The sequence below is a fragment of the Podarcis melisellensis genome (assembly GCF_964234715.1).
Source record: "Podarcis melisellensis genome assembly, chromosome: 3".
Classification (NCBI taxonomy): Eukaryota; Metazoa; Chordata; class Lepidosauria; order Squamata; family Lacertidae; genus Podarcis; species Podarcis melisellensis.
This window is the reverse complement of record NC_138530.1, coordinates 15211144-15238050: the sequence shown is the minus strand read 5'-3', so window position 1 is coordinate 15238050 and position 26907 is coordinate 15211144. Positions and strand designations below refer to the sequence as shown.

The 26907-nt window shown below is 46.5% G+C and overlaps 1 protein-coding gene across 3 annotated transcripts in view; it reads right to left on the bottom strand.

Moving 5' to 3' along the window:
• The window catches only part of FSHR (follicle stimulating hormone receptor), a gene marked incomplete at its 5' end in the record, with an annotated part of 113485 nt that overhangs the window by 59528 nt on the left and 27050 nt on the right, over positions 1–26907 (bottom strand). For all 3 annotated transcript variants that reach the window (XR_014166242.1, XM_081903959.1, XM_081903960.1), the window contains one exon: positions 15254–15325. Coding sequence is in view for 2 of the 3 variants with exons in the window: in XM_081903959.1 (XP_081760085.1) it covers positions 15254–15325 (72 nt within the window). The remainder of the gene's footprint in view (positions 1–15253; positions 15326–26907) is intronic.

Genomic DNA, 26907 nt, shown 5'->3' with positions numbered 1-26907 from the left:
GAACTTCAAAGCGCCCAATCACAGAATGTCATTGAGGGGTAGCAGGTACGTGTGCAGCCCCAACTACCCATCAAATTTGGCCCATGTCTCTAGATTCTGGTAAGAATCTTGGCTTGTGGAGCCAATGACATTCTGTACTCTTGCTTTAACCCTTTGCAATGGTCCTGATCCAAATTAGGGAGGCTGCCGCTGAAATCCACATTAGAAAATCAGGCCCAGTCACTTCGATGGAAGATGCCACCCGACAAATCCAAACTGCAGGAGTGATCAGAAGCTATGAGTTGTTTGCCACCCCACTTCAGTGGGGAGGAAGGGCAGCTGTCAGGCTTGCAGACTGGTAAAGGGGAGGTGGAGGGGGTGCCGAATCTCATTTGCCACTTAACAAACTAATTTATAGCAACCTCCCACACCAAACATAGAATTTGTGGCGGTTCTGCCTTTTGCCAGCTGAATCGGAATGTGCAGATACTCCATGTTTAACACCCCACCCCCAAAAAAACCTTCTTGTGGCTAAGGTGTTGTTGTTGTTGTTGTTACATTCACTGGTTCAGAAGATGTAGATCATTTAAAGAACTTGAAAAATGAAAGGAAAATAATTGGGGTGGTGGAGGCAGCAAGGGAGAAAATAAAAATATGCCCCATTGACCATTGCATCCCTCCAGACTTGATTGTAATGCGTTATCTGTTAGTTTCCAAAAGCTCAACATTTTTTTCATCCACCCTCCATAGATACCCCGCACTGTCTCTTTCGGTGCGTGACCCAAGCATTGCCATAGCAACTGGTCTCCCAATTAGCCTTCAGCTGGTCACAATCAATATGAGTAGACAAGGTCAGCTTCAGAACCAATACTATGGATTTTGTTAAAAGGCCATGGCAGATCAGAAATAGCCAGGAATAAAGGAGAGGGCAACCTAATAATTTGCCTGCGGACGTGAACACGACTGTAAAACAGTTGCACAAAATCATCATCATAACCATCATTTAGCACAGGCTTCCTCAAACTCGGCCCTCCAGAAGTTTTTTTTTGGCCTACAACTCCCATGATCTCTAGCTAGCAGGACCAGTGGTCAGGGATGATGGGAATTGTAGTCTCAAAACATCTGGAGTACTGAGTTTGAGGAAGCCTGATCTAGCAGCATGTATTTTTTTTTTATAAATATTTATTAAGGTTTTTAGAAAGAAAATACAATAATAATAAACATTATTGCTTTGTTTTAACAAAGTTTCATAATATTCTTGAACTTCCTCACGTCTCCCGCTCCCATTTACATCTTTAATAAATTTTGTCAAGCAAATTATCATCTTATTTCCAAATCTATAACCACATGCTTAAATACCGTAAAATAATTCTCCTACTAATTGTTTCTCTTAATCTCTCTTATCCTCAATTCTTAATCTATTTTAATGATGGCCAATTATTTATAACCAAGCATCCTTCTTAACATTCCACTAAATCACAATATTTCTGCAGGTAGGTCTTGAATTTCTTCCAATCTTCTTCAATCCTTTCTTCTCCCAGGTCTCGGATTCTGCCAGTCATCTCCGCCAGTTGCATATAGTCCATCAGTTGCATCTGCCATTCTTCCAGTGTGGGTAGATCTTGAGTTTTCCTGTTCTTAGCGAGTAGTATCCTTGCTGCTGTTGTTGCGTACATGAAAAATGTTCTATCTTTCTTTAACACCTTCTGGTCGACAATGCCCAAAAGAAAGGCCTCTGGTTTCTTGGTAAAGGTATACTTAAACACCTTTTTCAACTCATTATATATCATTTCCCAGAAGGCCTTCACTTTAGGGCAAGTCCACCAGAGGTGGAAGAATGTTCCTTCATTTTCTTTACATTTCCAACATTTGTTATCAGACGAATGGTATATTTTGGCAAGTTTAACTGGGGTCATGTACCATCTGTATATCATTTTCATTACATTTTCTTTCAAAGCATTACATGCAGTGAAATTCAACCCAGTGGTCCACAACCTTTCCCAGTCCTCAAACATAATGTTATGCCCAATGTCCTGTGCCCATTTTATCATAGCCGACTTAACCATTTCGTCTTGCGTATTCCATTTCAGCAGCAAATTATACATTCTTGAAAGTACCTTAGTCTTAGGTTCTAACAGCTCTGTTTCCAACTTCGATTTCTCCACCTGGAATCCTAACTTTTTGTCACTTTTAAAAATTTCCTTAATCTGAGCGTAATGTAACCAGTCTCGCACTTTATCCTTCATTTTCTCCATACTCTGCAATTTCCAGTTGTCCCCATCTTTTTCTAACAGTTCCCAATATTTTGGCCAGTAGGCTTCCATATTGGGTCTTTTCCAAGCCTTAGCTTCCAAGGGTGAAAGCCACCTCGGAGTTTTATTTTCCAATAAGTCTTTGTATTTTGTCCAGACATTAAACACTGCTTTTCTGACAATATGGTTCTTAAAGGCCTTATTTATCTTAACTTTGTCATACCACAAATATGCGTGCCAACCAAAAGCATTGTTATAACCTTCCAAATCTAACACGTCAGTGTCTTCGAGAAGTAGCCAATCTTTCAGCCAACAGAAAGCTGCGGCTTCATAGTACAGCCTTAAGTCTGGCAGGGCAAAGCCCCCTCTTTCCTTTGCATCTGTTAATATCTTAAACTTGATTCGGGGCTTTTTGCCCTGCCAGACAAATTTAGAAATATCTCTCTGCCACCTCCGAAAACACTCCGTTTTGTCCACAATTTGCAATGTTTGAAACAAAAACAACATCTTTGGCAACACATTCATCTTAATGGCAGCAATTCGGCCTAACAAAGAAAGTTTCAATTTTGCCCAACTTTCCAAGTCTCTCTTAATTTCAGACCAACATTTTTCATAATTATCCTTAAATAGACTCAGATTCTTGGCTGTTATATTAACCCCTAGGTACTTTACCTTTTTCACCAATGATAATTCTGTTTCTCTCTGAAACCGTTCTGACTCTGTATCTGTCATATTTTTCCCCAACACCTTCGTTTTTTGTTTATTTAGCTTAAATCCTGCGACCTGTCCAAAATCATGTATCAGTTGTAAAACTCTTTTCGTACTAGATTCTGGCTCCTGCAATGTCAAAACTAGGTCATCTGCAAAAGCTTTAAGTTTATATTGTTTCGCTCCGACCTCAATCCCCTGCACCAGCCGGTCACCTCTAATCAAGTTCAGGAGCACCTCCAGGACTGAAATAAATAACAGAGGGGAAATCGGGCAGCCTTGTCGTGTTCCTTTTTCAATTTTAAATTCTTCCGTTACCACGTTGTTAACTATCAATTTGGCTTTTTGCTCTGAATATATTGCGTCAATCCCATTTTGAAAACCCCGCCCCGCTCCCATTTCTTTTAAATTTCCCTTCATAAATTTCCAAGAGATATTGTCAAAGGCCTTCTCCGCGTCTATGAAGATCAAAACTGCTTTAGTGTTTATATTTGTTTGCAAAAGTTCCAAAATGTCTATAATGTTCCTTGTGTTTGCAAACATGTGTCTTCCTGGGAGAAAGCCAGCCTGATCCTTATGAATTACTTCATTCAGAGCTCTTTTAAGTCTGCTTGCTAAAACATCAGCAAATATTTTGTAATCCACATTTAAAAGGGAGATGGGGCGGTAGTTCTTCAGTTGTGTCTTTTCAGTTTCTGATTTTGGTATCAACGTGATAAAAGCTTCCTTCCACGATTCCGGCGCCTTCTTTCCCTCCAAAATTTCATTGCTGACCTCCATCAAAGGTTGAATCAGATAGTCACTCATTGTCTTGTAATACTTGGAGGTCAGGCCATCTGGTCCTGGAGATTTGCCCAGCTTCATGTTCTGAATGGCATGTTCAATTTCTTGTCGTGTTATTTGACTATTCAGGAGTAGTCTATTTTCTTGTGTAAATTTTTTAAGACTATGTTTTTTCAGAAATTGTTCAATCTCAACTTCATTTTGCGGCCCTTGGGTATATAGTTTCTTAAAATATTTCTGGAAGGATTTTCTAATTTCCACAGGGTTCTGAATATTTCTTCCTTCAATTTCTAGGTTTGTTACTATGTTCAACTTTTGTCTCTTCTTCAACTGCCAAGCCAGCAGTTTCCCACATTTATTTGCCGATTCAAATGTTTTTTGTTTCATTAGCTTAATCCTCCATTCTATTTCCTGATTTATCAATTTAGAATATTGTGCCTGGTGGAGTTTAATTTCTCTCAGAATCGGCTGTGACTTCGGATTTGCTCTTAACTTCTTCTCTAATTCTCTTATTTTCTCCAAAATCTTGTCTTTCTTTTCATTTTGTTTCCTTTTCTTAATGGCATTCTGTTGTATTAAGAACCCTCTCATCACAGCTTTACTTGCGTCCCAAATTGTTCTTTTTTCCACCGTTGTGTTCAAATTTATTTCGAAATAGTCCTTCAAAACTTTTTGGGCCTTTTTAATAATCTCCTGATCTCTAAATAAGTTGTCATTCATCTTCCATCGAAAGGAACCGGTTGGGAGCAGTGTCAAATCCATTTTCAAAGCGTTATGGTCGGAGCAGGTCTTTGGGCAGATTTCCACCTTCCTGACCTTAGGTGCCAGACCTCTAGTAATCCATATTTGGTCGATTCTTGTCCAAGTCAGATGGGCTTCAGAGAAGAATGTTCCTTCCTTTCCCAAGGGGTTTCTCGTTCTCCAAATGTCAATCCAGTCCATATTGTCTGTCATTTCAAAAAAGGTCTTTGGTAGTCTGCCATCTTTGGTAACCTTTTGACCTTGCGACTTATCCATGTTAGTTGATATGATCCCGTTCATATCTCCCATCATAATGATGTTATCAAAGTCCAGATACTCCAGCATGCTCTCATGCAACTTCTTGTAAAATTCCGATTTCCCTTCATTTGGTGCATAAATTCCTAATAACATAATTTTTTCTCCTTGATGTTGTATTTCAACTGCCAAAATTCTGCCATGTTCATCTTTGAATAATAATTTAGGTGAAAGGCTCTCCTTTGCATATATCACCACCCCTCTCTTCTTTACTTTGTCTGAAGATATAAATTCCTGGCCAAGTCTTTTATTTACCAAAACTTTTCTATGGAGCCTAGTCACGTGTGTTTCTTGCAAGCAAATAATGTCCAATTGTTCCTTTTTTAATATATGAAAGATTTTCTTCCTTTTCTCGGGAATGTTGCAGCCATTTATGTTCCAGCTCAGAAGTTGGAGAGACATCCTGTAGATATCTGGTTATTTTTCAGGGGGTGGTACTTTGTCCTCCGGGGGTGCCGGTTCCCTTGGTGCTCCAGGCTCCGGCAATGATCCAAGTCCTTTATGAAGGTCTTCTCCGTACTGGTTCAAGAATTTGTCTCTATCTTCCAATGTTCTGATTTTGATCTTCCTCCCTCTAAAAGTAAACGATAATCCTTGGGGAAATTCCCACCTAAAGATAATTGAGTTGCTCCTCAATAATTTTGCTAGTTCCAAATATTCTGATCTCAAATCCAACAGCTGTCTAGGGATATCCTTATAAAATTCGATTCTTTTGTCCAAAATGTCCAATGGGTTTTTGTAGTGTAGGCCCAAGATTCTATCCCTTTCCTCCTTTGATCTCACTGTAATCAAGCAGTCTCTGGGCTTGTCTTTTCTTGTCAATCTTCCCAGCCTGAAGGCAGATGTAATTTTGAAGTCTTTTTCTTCAAGTTTCCACTGCATGGAAAATATTTTAGTCAGGAACTCAGCCAGTTTATCTTCTTCCACCTCGGGTACAGATCTTATCCTTAAGTTGGTCTCCCTATTTTTCAGTTCAATCATCGAAAGATAGGTCTGGTGTTCACCTACTTGTTTGTTGAGTGGTCTTACCTCTTTTTCCAACTGTCCTAGTCTTTGGTTAGTGTCTTCAACCAATTTCCTGTTTTCCCCTGAAGCCTCCTCCAGTTTTGCAATCGATTGGGTGTTCTGTGCCACTTGCCCAGTTATTCTATTTAGGCATTCTGTGTTCTGGTCTATTTTCGCAGTTTGCTCATCAGCCTTTTTGTCCAAAGATTCCACTCTCTTGTCCAGAGATTCCAATTTTTCATAGATTTTTTCTAAAATAGAAGAAGCTGATCCTGAGGCCATATCCTCCAGTTGTAGATCCTCTGTCTCTCCACCCCCTGCCTGTGGCAAGGAGGCAGCTTCTTCCTCAGAGTGCGAAAGAGGCACAGACGATCTACGTTGCTGTAGAGTTGAGGCTAGAGTTGTTTGTCTCGTTCTTGGTCTTTGTTCTTTTTGCTCTTTTTCCTTAGTCTCTTTTTTCTTTGCGCCACTCATTCCAAACTTATCTAATAGTCAAGGTCAGGCTGAGTTGTTCCCATGAGAAAGAGACGGCCCAGGTGCAGCACTTCGTCAGCAGGCCGAGAAATAGAAAGTAAAACAATATCCCTGTTGTTAAGTCCAAAAACCTCTAGGGGGAGCCTAAAAGGTCTTTCAGGAAGGATTACCACAAAATAAAAGTTAAAGTCCCAAAAACCTTCAAATGTTAAATCTTTAGCAGAGTTGGTGTTATAAAAACACAATGTCTCAGAACAGTGCTTACTGGTACTTCAGTTGATGTTATAAAGTAACCAAGTCCAAACCTCTCAAATTTTCCCAGTTTATGTATCAAAATGCTTGGGTCTGCAAGCTGATTGCTACTGTTGCCAGGCAGTTCCAGCCCTGGTTTCCTTTTTTAAATTGTAACTTCAGCAGAAGAAAGTTTCAAAGTCCATGCTAGCACATAAATCCAATGCTTAAACTCCTTTTCTGTCTTTAAATACAGTTCAGTAGATGCTCAGATCCAAACAGTAAAAAAGTTACTTACAGCCTCCACTCCTCCAGCTCTTTGCGTTCAAGTTCAATGGCAGCGGAAGACGGACTTCCTTTTTCTTTTCGTCCTCCGCTTTCCGCCAAATTCAGTTTCTTTGGTCTCAAATTGGTCTCCAATTGATTAAAAGTCTCTGTTACTCACGGGTTGTTGTGTTTTAAGTGCCAGATCCAGGAAGAAAGGTCGGCGCTCACCGGCAACGGCTTCGCGGCTTCTCTCCGCCGATTGCGGAACGACCCTCAGCGCCGCTGCCTCCTCCGCGATCCGGAGCCCCTTACGGGGTCCCTTCAATGTTTCGGGGGCAGCTTCTGGCGCCCGCCGGGTCCCAAGGCTGCAGGCTTCTGCCGCCTGCAGTTTTCCGATGTGGGTCTCCGCTTCGCCGTAGTGGAAGACCCGTTTTCGGACGGAGCTCCCTTCCCAGTTAGGAAAGGGCAGCCATTACCCTTCGCGCCGCCTCCGGAAGTCCCTGATCTAGCAGCATGTAGATGGTTGTCTACATTATGAGTTTCCTGAATGCTTCTAAAGAAGCAAATTCTTCGAATCCTGCTGTTTCTCTGCATCCAAGGGTAGACTACTATAGCTGGAATCAATGACCTCCATTTAAAGAGAAGCCAGCTGCAGCTATTTTGGGGTGTCCATTTTGCAGATGAAGGATAGGGAACCTCCAAATGCTGTTGTGCTACAACACCCATCAAGAGCCAGAGTCCAACATCTGGAGGGCTGCAGTATCCCACTCCTCCCCAGTGCTGGTGTTGGTTGGCTCCCATAGAGGTTTTTTTTTGGGGGGGCAGGTTATTGGAGACTGCAAAGCAGAGACACAGATGAGAAGTGAGGAAACCCTGCCCTTGTGGCTCACACACAAAAGCAGAGGACTGGTTCAGCCAGTGGTGTAGTGGACTGTGGTCGGAACTCCAAGGAAAACACAATTTAAGTCACTCTGAAATAGGATATTGGTGCACTCCAAATTATTTGTCCATGTGCATGACTGGAATATCGTAGATCTTGCTGAAAAGCATCAAGTGGAGATCTGCATTGAAGGTTGTAATGCATCCCTAATTATAATTATTAGAAGGGGCAGAGCTGAGGGGAGTTGTGGCTGTGGCTATCACAAAGGGCCCCTGAACTTCTGAATTTGCCACTACAGTACTGGGTTCAGCCCTTGCTCCCATGGCGTCTGACTGTCCACCACATTACATTCCTATGCAATCATCATACATAATAACATCGAAACTAGAAGAGGTGGGTCTTGTTCTAGGGGTGAACAAGCCCATCGGTGTTGCTCTCCTACCTGCTTTCCTCATCAATTGATAGAGAATGGTCTGTAAAAAGTAGGAAGGTTGTATCCAACTAAGCCATACTCAAGAGATGACCCACTGAAAGCAATGGATGCAACTGCATTAATTTCAATCAGTCTATTCTGACTAGGAGAAGGACGCGGGTGGTGCTGTGGTCTAAACCACAGAGCCTAGGGCTTGCCGATCAGAAGGTTGGCGGTTCGAATCCCTGTGACGGGGTGAGCTCCGGTTGTTCGGTCCCAGCTTCTGCCCACCTAGCAGTTCAAAAGCACAGCAAGTGCAAGTAGATAGATAGGTACTGCTCCAGAGGGAAGGTAAACAGCATTTCTGTGTGCCACTCTGGTTCACCAGAAGAGGCTTAGTCATCCTGGCCACATGACCTGGAAGCTGTCTGTGGACAAACGCCGGCTCTCTCGGCCTATAGAGAGAGATGAGCGCACAACCTCAGAGTCGTCCGCAACTGGACCTGACAGTCAGGGGTACCTTTCCCTTTATTCTGACTAAGTTTGGCTACAACCCATAATCTTTGGCAGAACACTAGATTGTAGATACAGCCTTCAAAATTTGAACAATTCTCAGAAAGCTTGTTATGGACAAAATGTGTGTGTTATCCCTTGCTAGAAAATGAACAACACTGACCTTTATATACATGACACTCTACAGAGGATGTATTTAGGTATCATTTTGATAAACTCAGAGGATTACTGTGCTCTCTCTCCTTTGATACCTTGCAAACCACATCACCGCCGACTTCATCTCATGCCACCGTGTTGCTGAAGAGCAAAGCCACTTCCGAGCTAGGGAGGAGGTGGGGTTGCGGGCTTCACGCCCCTCCCCCCACACACGGGGGCTGACTCCCAGCCCCCGTGATACTGGGGGAATCCTCGGACGCATCATCCCCCTGGCCAGCCAATCTGCTGGTCCGGGAGGCGTGGCCTGCCCCATTTAGGGCCGGCGTGTCTGAGGATCTCCCTCTTTCCACGCTACAGCTGAGCAGGTTTTTCCACCCTCCCACCCATTAGGTTAGGCTCCCTGACATTGCTATGGACTTCGGTTGGTTGCCGTCGAGTGGCCTGGGAGGAATTTTTTCCAATTGGCAAATTGGTACCAGCCATTTGGTTTTTCGCCTACCTCACAACTCCCTTGGCATTGGCGGTTAGGCATTGGTAGGGGTATTGTCATGCAGATGAAAGGGGGAGCGAGGAAGCGCCATCTCCTTTCCCCAAATCGAAGGGTATTCCGGTAAAGGATTCCGGGTGGCGTGCCCTTGTCCTAAGCCTATGGAGGTGTGGGCCTAAGGCACGCCCCCAAGCGGTGACCCCGGGGGGAGGTCCTAGTTGATGTGCATCAGCAGGATTCCCCTACTGGTGGTTAACCCTTGCCGGTCTTCAAGTAATCAGGCTGAAGCCGGTTAGTTGATACCTCTCAATTCCTGTAATCAATAAAGTTGTGGCCTAATTTGGCCCATTAACCTAAATTCTGGTGTCTCATGTCTTTATTTCCGTGGGGGGAGGCGGGAACTCGTCACGCAACACTTCCTGTCATGTTCAATACTTAAGGTAATTAAAACAATGTGACTTCATTATCTTTATGTAGCCTCCACTGTATGCTGAAAACACTCCTCTTTACTTGGCCTTTGATGCTGAGAGAGAGTGATTTTAGGACCCACCCTATTCTTCGGATTGTAAATATTGTACTTTTATATTTCTCTAACCCTCTTTGGGATCTTACCTCAAGGAAGCAGAGACCATGATCCAAGAATGTATAAGCTCCATTTTTTACAGAGCACCGCTCTTGGTCTCTTCATTCAAAAAGTTTTAAAACAAGCCAAGCGAAAGCTTTGCTCTTTGATAGCAGCTGTGAGTTATTGGCAGGAATAACAAATGATCAGCTTTATTTTTAAAAATTATTACTTCTTCAAGGAGCTGTAAGGGTATCACAACAGTCAAGGTCTCTCCTACTGATAGGCCTTGGCAAGAGAAAGCGAGCTGCCAGGTGTTCCACTTGCAGGCCAGAAGAGGGATGGGAGAAAGGAAACAAATAAGACACCTAAGCGATGCTATTGGACCATTGTGGATTTCAGAAGTCACACACAAGGCCTTGGATTGCCAAAATTTGGCTTCATTACGGCAAAGCTGTGCCAGCTGCGCTCCCACAAAAGACAACAGGCCACCTTTCTTCCATGGCCAAGTTTTCCTTGGCAGGGTCAGCAATTTTTGCAGGAATCTACCACCATGAAACTAGCTAGATGACAGATTAGGGTCCATGTTGCAATGTCCAGATGATGTAGCAAAGTTTTTTGATCGGTTGAGTCAAATTTCTATTGTAGTCTGGATGGGTCTAGGGGGGCAAAAGCAATTTCCATTCTACCCTACATTTGTTACAATCAGTACTGCTTCGGCTCATATTTCACTACAACCTACGCCACTCATTTTGCTATCCGCTATGGCCAAGGCAAATTGAATTTATTACGCAATTCATTACATAATTTCAGCACAACGGATGGGAAATGCCAAAAACATTGTGGGAAACAACATATCTATTAACATAATGTGTGCAGACTAAAATACCTATGATAGTGAACACCACTCCTATTCATTTGTGTGCTTTCTACTCCTGACCTTGGATGTGCATGAGAATTGCAGCAATTTCTGCTCCTGTTTCCATTTGCGACCGAATCCTCTAGCATTCCTGCTTGCAACCAGTGACAATGTGATTGGAGGACACAGACCTGACTGGCCTATCCCAGAACAGTTGGAATGCTAGCCCTACTAGACAAAGACAGAGAGGGGGAACCAGTGGCCCTCCAGATGTTGGAGTACAAACCCTCTCATCCCTAACCATTGGCAATGGTGCCTGATGCTGAAGGGAGCTGATAGCCCAAGGAACAGCTGGAGAACCATGGATTCCCCATCCCTTAACCAAGCACATAGCTGTGCACCTGCAATGAAATCATCTTTTTGCCTCCAAGAGACTGGCTATTGAGCAACTAGGAATTAGAAGCAACATCCTTCTATAGCGGGGTGGTGAAAGATAACCAAATAGAAATGGCACCTAGGAGCCTAGTCAACTGTTATGGAAGCCACTAATTTTGCAGCTCAAATATAAGGGCCTGAAGGCTCTGCAAAAGTGACAGATTTCTCAGGTTTGCTGGATGCGTGCTCTCCCTCAAGGAGATCCTAGGTTCAAGGTCTGGGCATCTAGCTAGAAGAAAAGCCTCACTGTGTCTAGCACCTCTGGTGCCTGATGGAAACAGAGCCTACAGCAAAATCTCTGATCAAGAAGAGCAGAAATGAGTCCAACCCCTTGGTTTTGGCCCCTTTACCCTGGTCTGGGGAAACTGTTCTTAGACCCCCCAAATCCCATCAGTCTCAGGCAGCATGGTGAAGGTCCAGGAATGTTAGAAACTGGACTCCAGCAACATATGGAAGGCAACCAAATGGTTCCCCATTCATGTTTCACCCCTTTCCCTGGAGACACTGAGAAAGGGTCTAAATGCCTGGAACTTCAAGTCAAGCCCTGAGACATTTCTCCATCATTTTCCCTACTGCAAAAAACCCGGTTCTTTTTTTCCCTCGGGAAGGGAGAAAGGGGAGCATCTTGACTGCACGAGAGTGCCAAATCCACTTTAATTGCACCACCTGAATTATCTGGTATGTGACTGAATTCCACCTGCTAAAGAGCGACAGTCTGAAAGCGTCTCCAATCTGCACCTCGCATACCAATGTGCAGAGGCTTAGTTATTCACAAGCTTTAACCGTATCTGAACACCCCGGTGCAGATCTCGTTACATTTATGCAGATCCACACCCTGTGGGATGATAGGCTCGAATCTTTTACCAATGCAAAAGCTTTCCCCTCTGTGGAAAAGTTGTTTTTCTCTCCCCCTACAAAATTCAGCACAATGACGTTTTTCCATTAAGCTCTCTCTTCAGTCGATAGACCCTGCAGATGGGTCCTCGAGAGCCTGTTTGAAGTCATCCATTCCCTTCTCACAGACATGAAATTTTTAATTCACTAAACTTCTGCAGCGAATATATCCATTGTGGGAATTTCCTTCCCCGCTAGCTTCGTGCTAACACAGCGCGCCGCATGTGTATTGAAGTATCTAATTTGTATACTCTAGGAAAAATACATTTTACCACATGGAGGCATCACATTTCTAATAGCCATTTCCTTTAAATAGCCTACCGTTGACTTTAATCTTGGTTTTTTTGTGTGTGTATGATATTGCGGGGCGGGGGGAGGCAGGTGGAAGAATCTCATACAAGGGGGTCTCCTTTTTTATATGCAAATATATCACTTGATTATATAGTTTGTGCCCCTGCATTATCATGAATATTTCCAATGAATGTTTTATGGGTTATATTTTTGATTTGTGAGCCATTTCACATTTCATTGCTGCTTCTCATCTGCAGACGCTGCCGATGCTGATTGGTCTCGTTTGCATATTCATCAACCCCCTATTTTCATTGCTGCCACACTTTAAACTGTTTCCCCACAGAGTTTCCACAGCACATTGCTATATTTTCAAATGAAAGCCACTTCCCCTGCTTAGCATTGTGTTTCTTCTCCCCCCTCCCCCTCCCGGCTGCTCTTTCGCTAACAGTGTTTGTCAGTTTTGTCACAAGCTTCCTTCCTCGTCAACATCCCCCTTTTCGCACTTTATACAAGGCAGACATATGGTTTCTGCAGGTAACGAACAACAATAGAAATAGTTTACAGGTGGGCTCAGCAGTCATCTTCATGCTGCCATGCGCCCTGCTGGGAGGCAGCAAAAATGAACAAGCCAGTATTGGCCCACAAGGATGACTTGCAGGGTGGAAGGGTGGAGACTAATGGCAGGAACATACTAAGCTGCCTTTGGTCCACCTAGTTCAGTGCTATCTACACTAACTGGCAGTGTCTCTCCAGGATTTCAGACTCTGTCCTCTCTTAGTCTTACCTGGAGATGCTGGAGATGTTCTGCATGCAATGCAGGTACTCTATTACTGAGCTACATTTTGGACTCACAACTGTCCATGGAGGCGCAGGTCAATTCTGTGTCCAGGGCAGCTGTCTACCAGCTCCATCTGGTACGCAGGCTGAGACCCTATCTGCCCGCAGACTGTCCCGCCAGAGTGGTGCATGCTCTGGTTATCTCCCGCTTGGACTACTGCAATGCGCTCTACGTGCTGCTACCTTTGAATGTGACTCGGAAACTACAATACACAATGCGGCAGCTAGACTGGTGACTGGGAGCAGCCGCCAAGACCCTATAACACCGGTCTTGAAAGACCTACATTGGCTCCCAGTATGTTTCCAAGCAAAATTCAAAGTGTTGGTGCTGACTTTAAAGCCCTAAACAGCCTCGGCCCAGTATACCTGGAGGAGTGTCTCCACCCCCATCTTTCAGCCCGGACACTGAGGTCCAGCTTTGAGGGCTTTCTGGTGGTTGCCTCACTGTGAGAAGTGAAGTTACAGGGAACCAGGCAGAGGGCCTTCTCGGTGGTGTCGCTTGCCTTGTGGAACGCCCTCTCATCAGATGTCAAGAAAAGAAACAACTATCTGACTTTTAGAAGACATCTGAAGGCAGCCCTGTTTAGGGAAGTTTTTAATGTTTGATGTTTTGTTGTGTTTTAAATATTCTGTTGGGAGCAGCCCAGAGTGGCTGGGGAAACCCAGGCCAATGGGTGGGGTGTAAATAATAAATTATTAGTATTAGTATTATTACAGCCAATTGCCAGTGGCAGGTAAAGTCAACTGATCCTAGTTTTGTCCCCAACCTCCTCTGTGAGGGCTTCCTACAAAGGCAAACACGGAGACTTAGCAAGATGCTGACAGGCCAGTGCTCTCCCCTAGACTCGTTGTAAATAAGAAGTCAGGCTGGTGGGGCAGAGCCAAGTTCACCCTCATGGCCCAACGTCCACAACTGAACTAGTACCAGTCTTTGCCAAGGACACAGAATGAGGCCTTCTAGATCAGGCCAGTGGCCCATCTAGTCTAGCATCCTGTTCTCACAAGAGCCACCAGATGCCTATAGGAAACCCGGGTGCAAGACCACTCAACCTCCTGAAGTTCTCAGTAACTAGTTCTAAGTAACCGCCATGCAAGGTAGGTGAGAGAGGCACGGTGCCAGCAGTGGGGCGGCAATGAGGGGGACAAAATGGGGCACACCACCCCTGAATGAATGAAGGAGTGCAGGTTCAGTGTCAGCAGATGCTTAAGACAGCTGTCAATCTATGCACTGCCTTTTGGGATACTGCCAGGGAGACAAAGGCCATCATGCCTCCACGTCATCTCCCGGTCTCCTGTGGAAACAGTATTAGTCAATTAGCGACATGAGCCTCAGAAATAGCTGTCTACATTCCAGGACTCATACACACCCTTGCAGCAGACTCCGCAATGAAAGATTCACCCAGGAGACCATATTTTACAGATTTATTCAGCGTTGGTCAGAACAAAGGAAAAACATGACTGCCTGCCTTCATGTCGAGGCAACAGAGTGAAAACGAAAGCTATATGCAAAACAGAAACTCCCTGTGAGCGGGAAGTACGCAGGCTTGTGACACACAACAGCCTGCCCCCTTTTTAAGGTGGAACGGAAATATCCTAACACCGCCTGCTCTGGACCCTTCACAATGGACAGTTGGATCGGTGAGTCTCTATTTAAAACCTCCCAGTGCAGCTACTTTGGGTGGCCCAGAACTGCTAGGTTGGCAGGTGCTGAGACAGAACAACAGGAGCTCACTCCCTCGTGGGGATACGAACTGCTGACCTTCTGATCGGCAAGCCCAAGAGGTTCAGTGGTTTAGACCGTAGTGCCACCCACATGAAGAGAAGCAGCCCTTAAGTCGCCTTACAGATTCCGCTCTTCTCTTGTGATCTCTTATTCCGTTTGTTTCTTAAGTGCCCACCAATCAACTCCCTATTGAAAAACCTATTTCATAAGGATGCGCAGATGTAATTGTGGCAACGCCGCTTTGGAAGATTGGCTTTGGGAACTCTCCTTCAGCCCCCCTCCCCCAGTCCCTAAGTGAATGAAGAGGAGGCTCCTATGGGAGCGGAGAGCTGATAGCTTAACTAAAGCACAGTGCAGGTCTAGGGAAGAGAGGGGAAAACCAAGCCCAAACCAAAAATAGCCTTCTAAATCATTCTACAAATATAATGAGTGAATATGGAGGTACATACATTTTTTCAACTTCATCAAGTCCCAAGAATGCTCCTTTCGGTATGATTCTTATTTTGGTGAGGAAAAATACCCTGAAAACACAAGGGGGAAACAAAACAAAACATATTTATGTATTAAGCATAGCTTGACGAGTAATAGTTCACGTTTTGGACAAAGAGAATTAAAATTCCATGCCTAGATAATGTTAAACTTCATAGGAACACATTTCGATGCCAACTTTCTCAACCCCCCTTCCCCCCCCCAAATTACTTCAGCATGAGCTTTTATTCTAATAGTTGACTTGTTGAAATATATATATATATTCTGTCTGTGATTCACTTATTTTATTCTGTTTTTCTCTCACACACCCCTAACAGAATATATGGTTGGCCAAACATGATCCCAGAGTGATGTAGCTGATGTAATGCTGGATGAGCACAAGGGAAGGACAGGAATGGGAGACAAATTCTCTTCAATTTGCATTTGAAGGTGACTTTACCTAATCCACACTCTCCAAAATAATACACAGTACAGTGGTACCTCTGGTTGTGAACGTGATCCATTCTGGAGCCCCGTTCACAACATGAGCAGAAGGCACGGATCGTGATGCGCCGCTTCTGCCCATGCGCGTGACGTTCTTTTGAGCATCTGCGCATGTGCGAGCGGCGAAACCTGGAAGTAATCCTTTCTGGGTTGCCTTCCGTGTTGCCATGGGACGCAACCTGAAAAGATTTAACCTGAAGCAAACGTAACAAGAGGTATGACTGTATGTGGAATGAAACACAGCCACCAATCAAAATTCACATTAAAAAAAATAAATTGCACAGCACTTCTCCAGTCGACCAGTGTGTACGAAACTTCATACAATTTAAAATATGCATAGATGTGCCTATATACTGGGGAAAATAACACCATATGGATTATATTAGGGAAGACTGCTTTGCGAAAAGGCAAATCTGTATACAAAAATCTGTATATCAGGAGAAAGTCACATTAAGATGCTGATGGGTTTTCATGAGGAATTAATTCTCTGCTCCCACTTTCCAGACCAATGCAGAAGGACTGATGGACAGCTGAAGATTGGAAAAATGAGAAAGTGAAATGGATGGATTCCCCAACCCTGTCCCCAGCACACAGGACAGGTCCCTTGTCTGAAACCTTGGAGAGCCAGCATGGTGTAGTGGTTAAGAGCGGTAGACTCGTATTCTGGTGAACCAGGTTCGCGTCTCCGCTCCTCCACATGCAGCTGCTGGGTGACCTTGGGCCAGTCACACTTCTCTGAAGTCTCTCAGCCTCACTCACCTCACAGAGTGTTTGTTGTGGGGGAGGAAGGGAAAGGAGAATGTTAGCCGCTTTGAGACTCCTTTGGGTAATGATAAAGCGGGATATCAAATCCAAACTCTTCTTCTTCTTCTTGGAGAGCTGCTGCCAGTCAGTGCAGACCTTGCTGAGCTAGATGGGCCAATGGCGTGATTTGCCAGAAGGCAGCTTTTTAGGACAGCTGCGTTTCAGTTCCCATATTGTTTCAGGAAGAGCCCTGAGTCTCATGGAGACGCCATGGAAGGGACGGTTGGATCCTGGTGGAGTTCAAGGAGCTGGATGTAGATGACACCAGAGAGTGTTTTTGTGGGATGGGAGAAGTGAAGCCAGGACCCCAATAAGGGTCTGAGCCTGGGGAGTAGGTCAGAAGCGAAAGAATGGAGATCTGGGTCCAGGAGAGGGACCAAGCAGGTTGACAGGGGAGTGTTATGCCCCTATGGCACTAGGCACCCAGATCAGACACCTCTTGCTGTGGAGAAACCTCCAGCATCTCCTCCTAGCAATGAACAGCCTCTTCAGGAGGCAAACTGAGGGTAAATTGGACACTGACCTTGCTCCAACCCCACATGCAAGGACATGGACATGGAGATGTTAGCGTTGGTGCAAACAGACATCACAAGCCCAACCTACTCAAAGAAGTGTCCTTTTGCTTGCCCAATCCTGAGACGCTGGCCACTAACTGTGTCCAGGGCGGCTGTCTACCAGCTCCATCTGGTATGCAGGCTGAGACCCTACCTGCCCACAGACTGTCTCACCAGAGTGGTGCATGCTCTAGTTATCTCCCACTTGGACTACTGCAACGCGCTCTACGTGGGGCTACCTTTGAATGTGACCCGGAAACTACAACTAATCCAGAATGCGGCAGCTAGACTAGTGACTGGGAGCGGTTGCCAAGACCTTATAACACCAGTCCTGAGAGACCTGCATTGGCTCCCAGTACGTTTCCGAGCAAAATTCAAAGTGTTGGTGCTGACCTTTAAAGCCCTAAATGGCTTCAGTCCAGTATACCTGAAGGAGTGTTTCTGCCCCCATCGTTCTGCCCGCATGCTGAGGTCCAGTGCTAAGGGCCTTCTGGTGGTTCCCCCACTGCAAGAAGTGAGGTTACAGGGAACCAGGCAGAGGGCCTTCTCAGTAGTGGCACCCACCCTGTGGAACACCCTCCCACCAGATGTCCAAGGAAAAAACAACTACCAGACTTTTAGGAGACATCTGAAGGCAGCCCTGTTTAGGGAAGCTTTTAATATCTGAAAGACTATTGTATTTTAATATTTTGTTGGAAGCCACCCAGAGTGGCTGGGGAAACCCAGCCAGATGGGTGGGGTATAAATAATGATGATGATGACGACAACAACAACAACAACAACAACAACAACAACAACTGCTGTTCCCACTCTGTGCTTCAATAGGAAAAGGCAGGGACCATTGTACTTGTGGGATCAATGCCTTAGTTTGTGGGATCAATGCCTTAGTTTGCACTTAACCTCTTACATACCTGCTGTGCCTTACCTAGGTACCAATCTGATTTGCACATTAAATTTTGAGGTTGAGTACTTCAGGCATAGCGAGGCCCAGACAGGTGTGTTCACACAAAAAAGCCAACAGGACTGGATTTCTCCCCAAATCTCTATCCATCACCTGAGCTGAAGCCTGAGTAGGCTGATTCTGCCAACTAAATATGGCCGCATGATAAAAAATGGCCTCACGCAGGATTGACTCTAGATTCACCTCCCCCGCCATGAGAATTTTCTTCCAAAGCCAGTCATAATACAAAGATTATATCACCATCTAACTACTTTTCACAGTCTGCTACCCCTGAGAAGTGACAGCTAATTGTTTCTTGAATTACTGGAGGGTTTTTTCTCGTCTTTTTTTTTGCCTCAGCAGCCTTGCCTGAGAGATGAATCTCCACTTTTTATCTCCTCGGAGCACAGATTTCTTTCGTAATAACAATTTTGAATCAACCTGTCCTTCCAACGTTGTTCCGAAATCACCCTTTTCTCTTTCTTCTCCAGCCCTTACCAAATTAAATCTGCGTGGGCTGGAGACCTGGATCTTGGACTTGGTGATGCGAGCAATGGCATAACATTGCCGCATTACAGTTCATGCCTGCACTCTCTGAGCCACATTCTCTATAATCGGCCTCATGGTAGCCTGGAGAATGATCTCTGATGGCTGCAGCTGGCACTAGCGTGTCATATATCCTATAAATGTCAGATCGGGGGAATGTATATCAGATCAGTGCATATACTTGTATGTTAAATATATAAAGGTAAAGGTAAAGGTACCCCTGCCCATGCGGGCCAGTCTTGACAGACTCTGGGGTTGTGCGCCCATCTCACTCAAGAGGCCAGGGGCCAGCGCTGTCCGGAGACACTTCCGGGTCACGTGGCCAGCGTGACATCGCTGCTCTGGCGAGCCAGAGCCGCACACGGAAACGCCGTTTACCTTCCCGCTAGTAAGCGGTCCCTATTTATCTACTTGCACCCGGAGGTGCTTTCGAACTGCTAGGTTGGCAGGCACTGGGACCGAGCAACGGGAGCACACCCCGCCATGGGGATTCGAACTGCCGACCTTTCGATCGGCAAGCCCTAGGTGCTGAGGCTTTTACCCACAGCGCCACCCGCGTCCCTATATTATATATATATATATAAATAAAAATACCAATCCACGCAACCACCCAGGGGCATAGTGTGAGAAAGGACAGGGTAGCCATGGCCCTGGCACAGATTTTCGAAAGGGCATGAGGGGGCACAACCTGGCACCCCCCGTGACAGTTTCCCTCATTCTGGGAAGGGGGAGAGAGACATCATTTTGATTTTTGGAGTTATCTTTTATTTTTAAGATGCTGAACCTGTGCTGGACAAACAGCACAATATATTGCATAGATGTTATGAATCTAGTTACAGGTAGGTAGCCGTGTTGGTCTCTAAGATGTTATGGCTGTATCATTTGATGTGTTTCGTCACGTTTCTGAAGAGTAAACTTTGACTAATATTTTTAATGGGTCTGAGCAATGTTGATTTCCGAAAGGAGCAGCATGAAGTGACTGGATGCATAAGAACCGACTCCTTTCAGAAATCAACATTGCTCAGACCCATAAAAATATTATTCAAAGAGTTCTTATGCATCCGGTCACTTCATGCTGCACAATATGAATATTTGCAAGAAGGGTGGGTGTGTTTAACCTGCTGCCCCTCCTTTACCTGCTGTTTCCACTTGCACCGCTTCCTTCAACCCCCTCGCCACTCTCTCCATGACAAGGCAAACAGGTCTGGAACCCCAGTCAAGATGAGAAAAGCAGCTGGAGAAGAGGGCTGGAGAAAGAAAAAGCTGTGAGCAAGAGAAGGGTTAAGCAATCCCTCCAACCAGCTGTTTCTCCAGTGCAAATTGCACCTTCCTCACTGACACTTTGCACTTCCTGGCCGGCAACCTGCATTTCCTGCTGCTGAATCTCTGCTTGACACATTAAGATTATGGTTAATCCTTTCATTTTCTAGTGCAACTCCGATATACTGTGAAAGAGAGAGAGGGAGAGAGCGCTGCTTGTTACTGGTAACTTTCAGCATCTTGGGGAGTTACGGCAACAGCTGTAAAGAGATGCTCTATCTTTTATTTATTATCCTTTTTTTAAAAAAAATAAAATAAAAAGTGCATTGCTCAAAATGCATGCCGGTCCATCAACTGGTAATAAATATTTATCACGGCATTCTGCAGCTTTTCTTCCTCTTTGTGAAGTAGGCTCTCCTGTTGTTCCAGGAACTCTAATCTAGGCCATTACGTGAAAATAGAGATCTTGTTTTGAACCATTTTCTCTGACCAAAATCCAACTTACTGATTTGAAGACTGAAACACACCATCACCCCAGTCCTAGCAAACACACACATTTCCGATGTCTTTCTCGGTGCAGTTCTGCGCATCCCCGTGTATGGGACTTGTTTACATTATTACAGGACTGACAGATCCCAAGCAGATCTCCCCAGTGGCTTAACTTGGTGACTTTCCCTCTGCCCTTTACATAGAAATTCGCTACAAGCTGAGTTATGGGTGGAACAAAACTTCATTGCTGTTGAGGCCTGGGAACTTGCAGAGACTACCAGTAACTTTCCCAACTAGACCACACCTCTGAGTTTTCTCTCCAGGAGCTGGCCTTCTGAATACAGTGGTACCTCAGGTTACTGTCAGGGAACTGCCATCGGAGAGAGAGATGGGGGAAAGGCTCCAGGAGAATAGGAGAGACTCTACAGCAGAAGCAGGAACCAGCAGGGGGAGCACAGGAGTTCCAGCGGAAGGGGAATCGGAGGGAAGGCTCTGGGATACTTCTAGTGAGAATAGTGCAGAGGTATCAAGACCCCCGTTAGCAACTCCCACCCCTCGCCGGAAACTGTCACGCAGAGAGTCACGAAGGCGCATGTCCGTCAAACAGCTTTTATGTTGGAGTAAATTCCGTAGACGCCCACTGTCGGATTCTACCAGCGACTGACGGAGCCATGCTTTGGGGGCTCCGTTAGTGCCTGGGTTTGGTTGACCAGCCAAACCCCAGAGGGATTAAGCTTTTACGCACAAGCAGCTCATTATCCCATCACAGCAATCCGACAGTCTTTGAAAGCGGCTTGTGCAAGCAGAGGGCATCATGAGCGAACCAGCCGGAACCGGAGGAGCAGGAGCTGGAGCTGGAGCAGGTCCAAGCCTGGAAGAAAGGTACAGGGCGTTGGAGGTCCAGCTCGCGCTGCAGACGGCGAGGCTCGAGGAGAGGAGGGCTCAAGATGCGGATAAGGGGAAAACCGCCCCACTTGCCAGAAAGGTGCCTGGATTGGTGCAGAAATTTGGGGGGGATCCCAGGAACTATCAAGCCTTTAGAACGGAGATGCAATATGCTCTCAATCTACTGTTTGATGACTTCCCCGATGAGAGCTCTAGAGTGGCGTACGTGATTAGCCATCTAGAGGGAGGGGCGAAGGACTGGGTCCGACCCCTGATGGCAGCCAATAATGATATCTTAAAGGACACGAGGAAGTTTTTTCGCGCCATGGACCTGATGTTTTCCAGCGAGATTGAGCAGGGGGTGGTGCGCAGGCAGTTAATGGCGTGCAAACAGGGGAGCCGATCTGTACGTGAGTACTGGACTATGCTGATTCATAGACTGGGGTGGGATCTGGCAAGTGAACCTATTCATATGATGTTTGAAGAAGGGCTCTCTCCCGCAGTGAAAGATGAACTTTCCCGAGCGCCCAGGGTGGAGTCTATGGATCAGCTGACTAAATCTGCGCTGGTCATAGGAGCGCGCCTAGAAGCAAGGGCGTTGGAAAAGCGGGAAGGAAAAGGGGAACGTTGGAAGGACTTCTGCATTCCAGAGATTCCGGAGCAGTCTTTCAGCAGAGCCGATGGAACTTGGAACAGCGCGCGTGCGCGCAGTTTCAAACACCAGTGAAGGGCGGAAGAAGGAGGGAAAGAGCGCCAAGAGATGTTATCTCTGCCAACAGCCAGGGCACTTTGCCAGAGTCTGTCCGCAGAGGAAGGAATGGCAAGGGATGGCGGGAACTGTTGGGGGGAAGGAGGAAGGAGAAACCGAGGAGCAAGTAAAAGCCAACGCCTGGCTGCCAACATCAGGGCACAGCAGCCAGGCCAGGGAGTAGTGAATGTGCCCACACCGGAGCCTCCAAGACCAGCGCTTGTGATAGAGGTGTTGCTGGAACTGTCAAACGGACATCCACTAAAGATAAAAGCGCTATTGGATTCAGGCAGCTCCTGTAATTTCATGAGTAAGGAGTTTGCAGCTGAACACCAGATACAGACTATTCCATTAAGTAAGCCTTTGCAGGTGACCACCATTGATGGGAGGGAACTGTTGGGAGGTGAAGTGAGCCAACAGACTGTACCAATGATTATGAGGGTGGCAAGACACACAGAACTGATAGCGTTTAACGTAGCCACCTTGGGAGGAGCTCCCATTATTTTGGGAATGAGCTGGCTGGCACTACACGATCCGCTAGTAGGCTGGCATCAGAGAGTGGTTTCCTTTGGATCAGCACATTGCCTAGAACAGTGTTTCCCAAGCTTGGGCCTCCAGCTGTTTTTAGACTACAACTCCCATCATCCCTAGCTAGCAAGACCAGTGGTCAGGGATGATGGGAATTGTAGTTCAAAAACAGCTGGAGGCCCAAGGTTGGGAAACACTGGCCTAGAACACTGCAAGGAGGGAGAGGGTCAGGCAGGGGCCAGGGCCACTCTAGCAGGGATGGAAGTGACGGACAAGGGGAAGGTGCCACCACAATATGCTGACTTGATTGACGTCTTTAGCGAAAAGGAAGCAGATAAACTGCCACCGCACAGACCCTTTGACTGTCAAATTACCTTACTCCCAGGAGCACAATTGCCAGTGGGCAAGCTGTATGCAATGTCAGACAGTGAGATGCAGGAGTTAAGGGAATTCATTGACAAGAACCTCAAGCGAGGTTTCATCAGAGAGTCACGAGCGGTGGGGGGCAGCCCAGTGTTCTTTGTGGACAAAAAGAAGATGGGTAAACCCAGGCTGGTGTGTGATTTCAGGGCCCTAAATGCTGTGTCAGAACCAGTGACTTTCCCTATGCCCAGAATTGATGATATTCTGACACGGGTGAGAAAAGGGAAATTTTTTACCAAGCTGGACCTTAGGGGGGCATACAACTTGATACGCGTGAGAAAGGGGGATGAGTGGAAGACCACTATGTTCACCCCCTTGGGGGCTTTTGAGTACTTAGTTATGCCTTTCGGACTACAAGCGGGTTCGGCCTGCTTTCAATCATTCATGAATCACGTCCTGGGGCCATTGCTCTACAAGAACGGCGTAGCGTTCTTAGATGACGTCTTGGTGTACTCAGAGAATGAGGAGCAGCATGTGCGAGATGTTAGAGAAGTACTGAGCAAACTGCGAGAAAATCGGCTGTGGGTGAAACTGGAGGAGTGCCAGTTTCATACCAGGGAGGTGGAATTCCTGGGGTACCGGTTGTCTGACGGGGTTGGCCATGGATCCCAGCAAGGTTCAAGCGGTACTGGAATGGAAAACACCAAGGACCAAGAAGGACGTGCAAAGGTTCCTGGGCTTCGGAAACTTCTATAGAAAGTTCATCAAAAACTTTGCCCATTTAACAGCGCCCATCACGGATTGTCTTAGCAGCAAGAAAAAATTTGCTTGGACGGAAGAAGCGCAGCGGGCGTTCGAACGCTTAAAGGCGGCGTTTGCGTCGGAGGAGCAACTTTTGCACGTGGATCTACAGCAACCAATGAGAGTGGAGACTGACGCGTCAGACCGAGCGGTGGGAGCCGTGCTTCTCCAGCCGGGAAAAGATACATCTGAATGGAGACCGTGTGCATTCTTCTCGCGGAAGTTGAACAAATCCGAGAGGAACTACACAGTATACGACCGAGAACTGCTCGCCATTCATGAAGCATTCCGGAGATGGCGGCACTTGCTGATTGGGGCGCAGCACAAGGTTCAAGTCCGGACTGACCACAAAAATCTGGAGTACTGGAGAACAGCCCGAGTGCTGAACCAGAGACAAGTGAGATGGGCCCAGGAGTTCTCCAAATTCAACTTTGAGATTCGTTACGTGCCAGGCTCTGAGAACGTAAGGGCGGACGCTCTTTCCAGGAAACCTGAGTACTTAGAGGGGGAGGGCGCGCCTGAGGCAAGGCATGTAATCCCTGAGACCGCTGGGTGTGTGGGGCGGCATTGGTGGGGCAGAGAGAACTGTTAGAGGGTACGGAGAACGACGAATACGCCCAAGGGAAACTCAGAGAGCTCAGGAGGACAGAGGAGAACACAGGGGGGTTTGAAGAAAAGAACGGGGCGCTGTATTACAAAGGGGCACTGTACATACCCGATGGGGAACTGAGGGGCAGAGTACTCAAGCAGTTGCATGACAGCCCCACAGCGGGGCATTTTGGACAGCACAAAACCATGTGGTTGGTTACCAGGGAGTTTTGGTGGCCCAAGGTGAGGGAGGACGTACGGGAATATGTCAGGGGTTGCGACAGGTGCCAGCGAGCGAAAGGGGAGAGGGCGGCGCCAGCGGGGCTCTTACAACCCTTACCCACACCAGAAAGGCCATGGGAGGTAGTCTCCATAGATTTTATGACGGATCTGCCAAAATCCAAGGGCAAGACGGCTGTCATGGTGGTGGTAGATCTACTAACTAAGATGTGTCATTTTATAGCCTGTTCACATGCGGTCACAGCGGAGGAAACCGCCAAGTTGTTCATAGAGCATATTTTCAGGTTGCATGGCGCCCCCTTGAGGGTGGTCAGCGACCGAGGGAAACAGTTTACTTCCAGGTTCTGGAGGAAGCTTATGAGCTTACTGCACGTGGAAATCAATTTCTCCACTGCCCGGCACCCAGAAACAAATGGGCAAGCGGAAAGGGCAAACGGGATTTTACAACAATACCTGAGGTGTTATGTAAAGGACCGAGAAAATGATTGGGTAGATAAGTTACCTCTGGCAGAATTTGCCTACAACAACGCGGAGAACGTGTCCACAGGGATGAGTCCCTTTCTGGCAAATTATGGGTGTCATCCCAGGGCATTTCCAGGAGAAGGAGGGGAGAGGTGGAGCGTGCCGGCGGCGGAACATTTTGTTGAAGAGATGGAAGCGATCCACCGTCAGCTTCAACTTAACTTAGAGAGAGCCAAGGAAGAATATAAAAAACAAGCAGACAGAAACAGGAGGGAAGGTGAAACTATAAGGGTGGGAGACCGGGTGTGGCTATCCACCCAGGGACTACCGTTCAAGGGAGGGTGTAAGAAACTGAGACCCAAAAGATTGGGACCCTTTGAGGTCATACAGCAGGTCAACCCAGTAGCATTCGAACTCAGACTGCCCAGTCACATGAAATTGCACCCAGTATTTCACAGGTCATTACTGTCGCCGTACCGAGAGGGACGTGAGTGGGGGGAGCGTGAGAGAGAGGTCACCCAAACGCCCGTGATAGAAGAGAGAGAACGCGACATGAACGTGGCAGGAATCATTGATTCCAGGTGGAAGGGGAATCAGGTGGAATATCTGGTAGAATGGGAGGGGGAAGCAGAGTCGGAAAACACTTGGTTACCCGCGGAGGTAGTCAACGACGAGGTTTTAATAGAAACATTTCATCGGCGTTTCCCAAAAAAACCGCAACCCGTGGCACGATTTAGAAGGGAACACTTTGGGACCACCGATGAGGAAGGAGAGTTTGAAGGGTTCCCAGAGTCAGGGGTGGGTGAGGAAGCCGACTCCGACGAAGAAGAGGAGGACGGGGAGAGAGACGGTACTCCATGGCTAGAAGTGTTTGAATCCTTGGACGACGAGGAGAGTTCCTTCAGGGGCTTTCCGCCCTCACCGCCAGTGGGAGAGGAGGCGGGGGGTGAAGGGGGCCCTGGGGGGGAGGTGGATGTCAGGGAACTGCCATCGGAGAGAGAGATGGGGGAAAGGCTCCAGGAGAATAGGAGAGACTCTACAGCAGAAGCAGGAACCAGCAGGGGGAGCGCAGGAGTTCCAGCGGAAGGGGAATCGGAGGGAAGGCTCTGGGATACTTCTAGTGAGAATAGTGCAGAGGTATCAAGACCCCCGTTAGCAACTCCCACCCCTCGCCGGAAACTGTCATGCAGAGAGTCACGAAGGCGCATGTCCGTCAAACAGCTTTTATGTTGGAGTAAATTCCGTAGACGCCCACTGTCGGATTCTACCAGCGACTGACGGAGCCATGCTTTGGGGGCTCCGTTAGTGCCTGGGTTTGGTTGACCAGCCAAACCCCAGAGGGATTAAGCTTTTACGCACAAGCAGCTCATTATCCCATCACAGTTGCATACGCTTGAGGTAACATACGCTTTAGGTTACAGACTCTGCTAACCCAGAAATAGTGCTTCAGGTTAAGAACTTTGCTTCAGGATGAGAACAGAAATCGCGCGGTAGCAGCTGGAGGCCCCATTAGCTAAAGTGGTGCTTCAGGTTAAGAACAGTTTCAGGTTAAGAATGGACCTCCGGAACGAATTAAGTACTTAATCTGAGGTACCACTGTAGCTGCTTCTCTGGAAGGGGCCACATGTCAGATTTTTAGTTGATAATGCATATTTCTGGATTAGGCGATCTGTACACATTTCTGCCTCGGGGAATTAATACAAGCAAGCCTTGAAATTTTCATGGTTCAGATCATGAAAGATGACAGAATATTCATCTACATTTTAGTGCACATTTCCCCCCAATATGCACATTTTTTGCAAGCGGTTTCCCCTAACGCACAACATTTCACATGGTATTTTCACAAATCGATGCATTCTTATGCACCCTTCCCCCTGCTGTGTGCCATTTTGGTACACATTACTTGCATTGCAAAATCCAGAG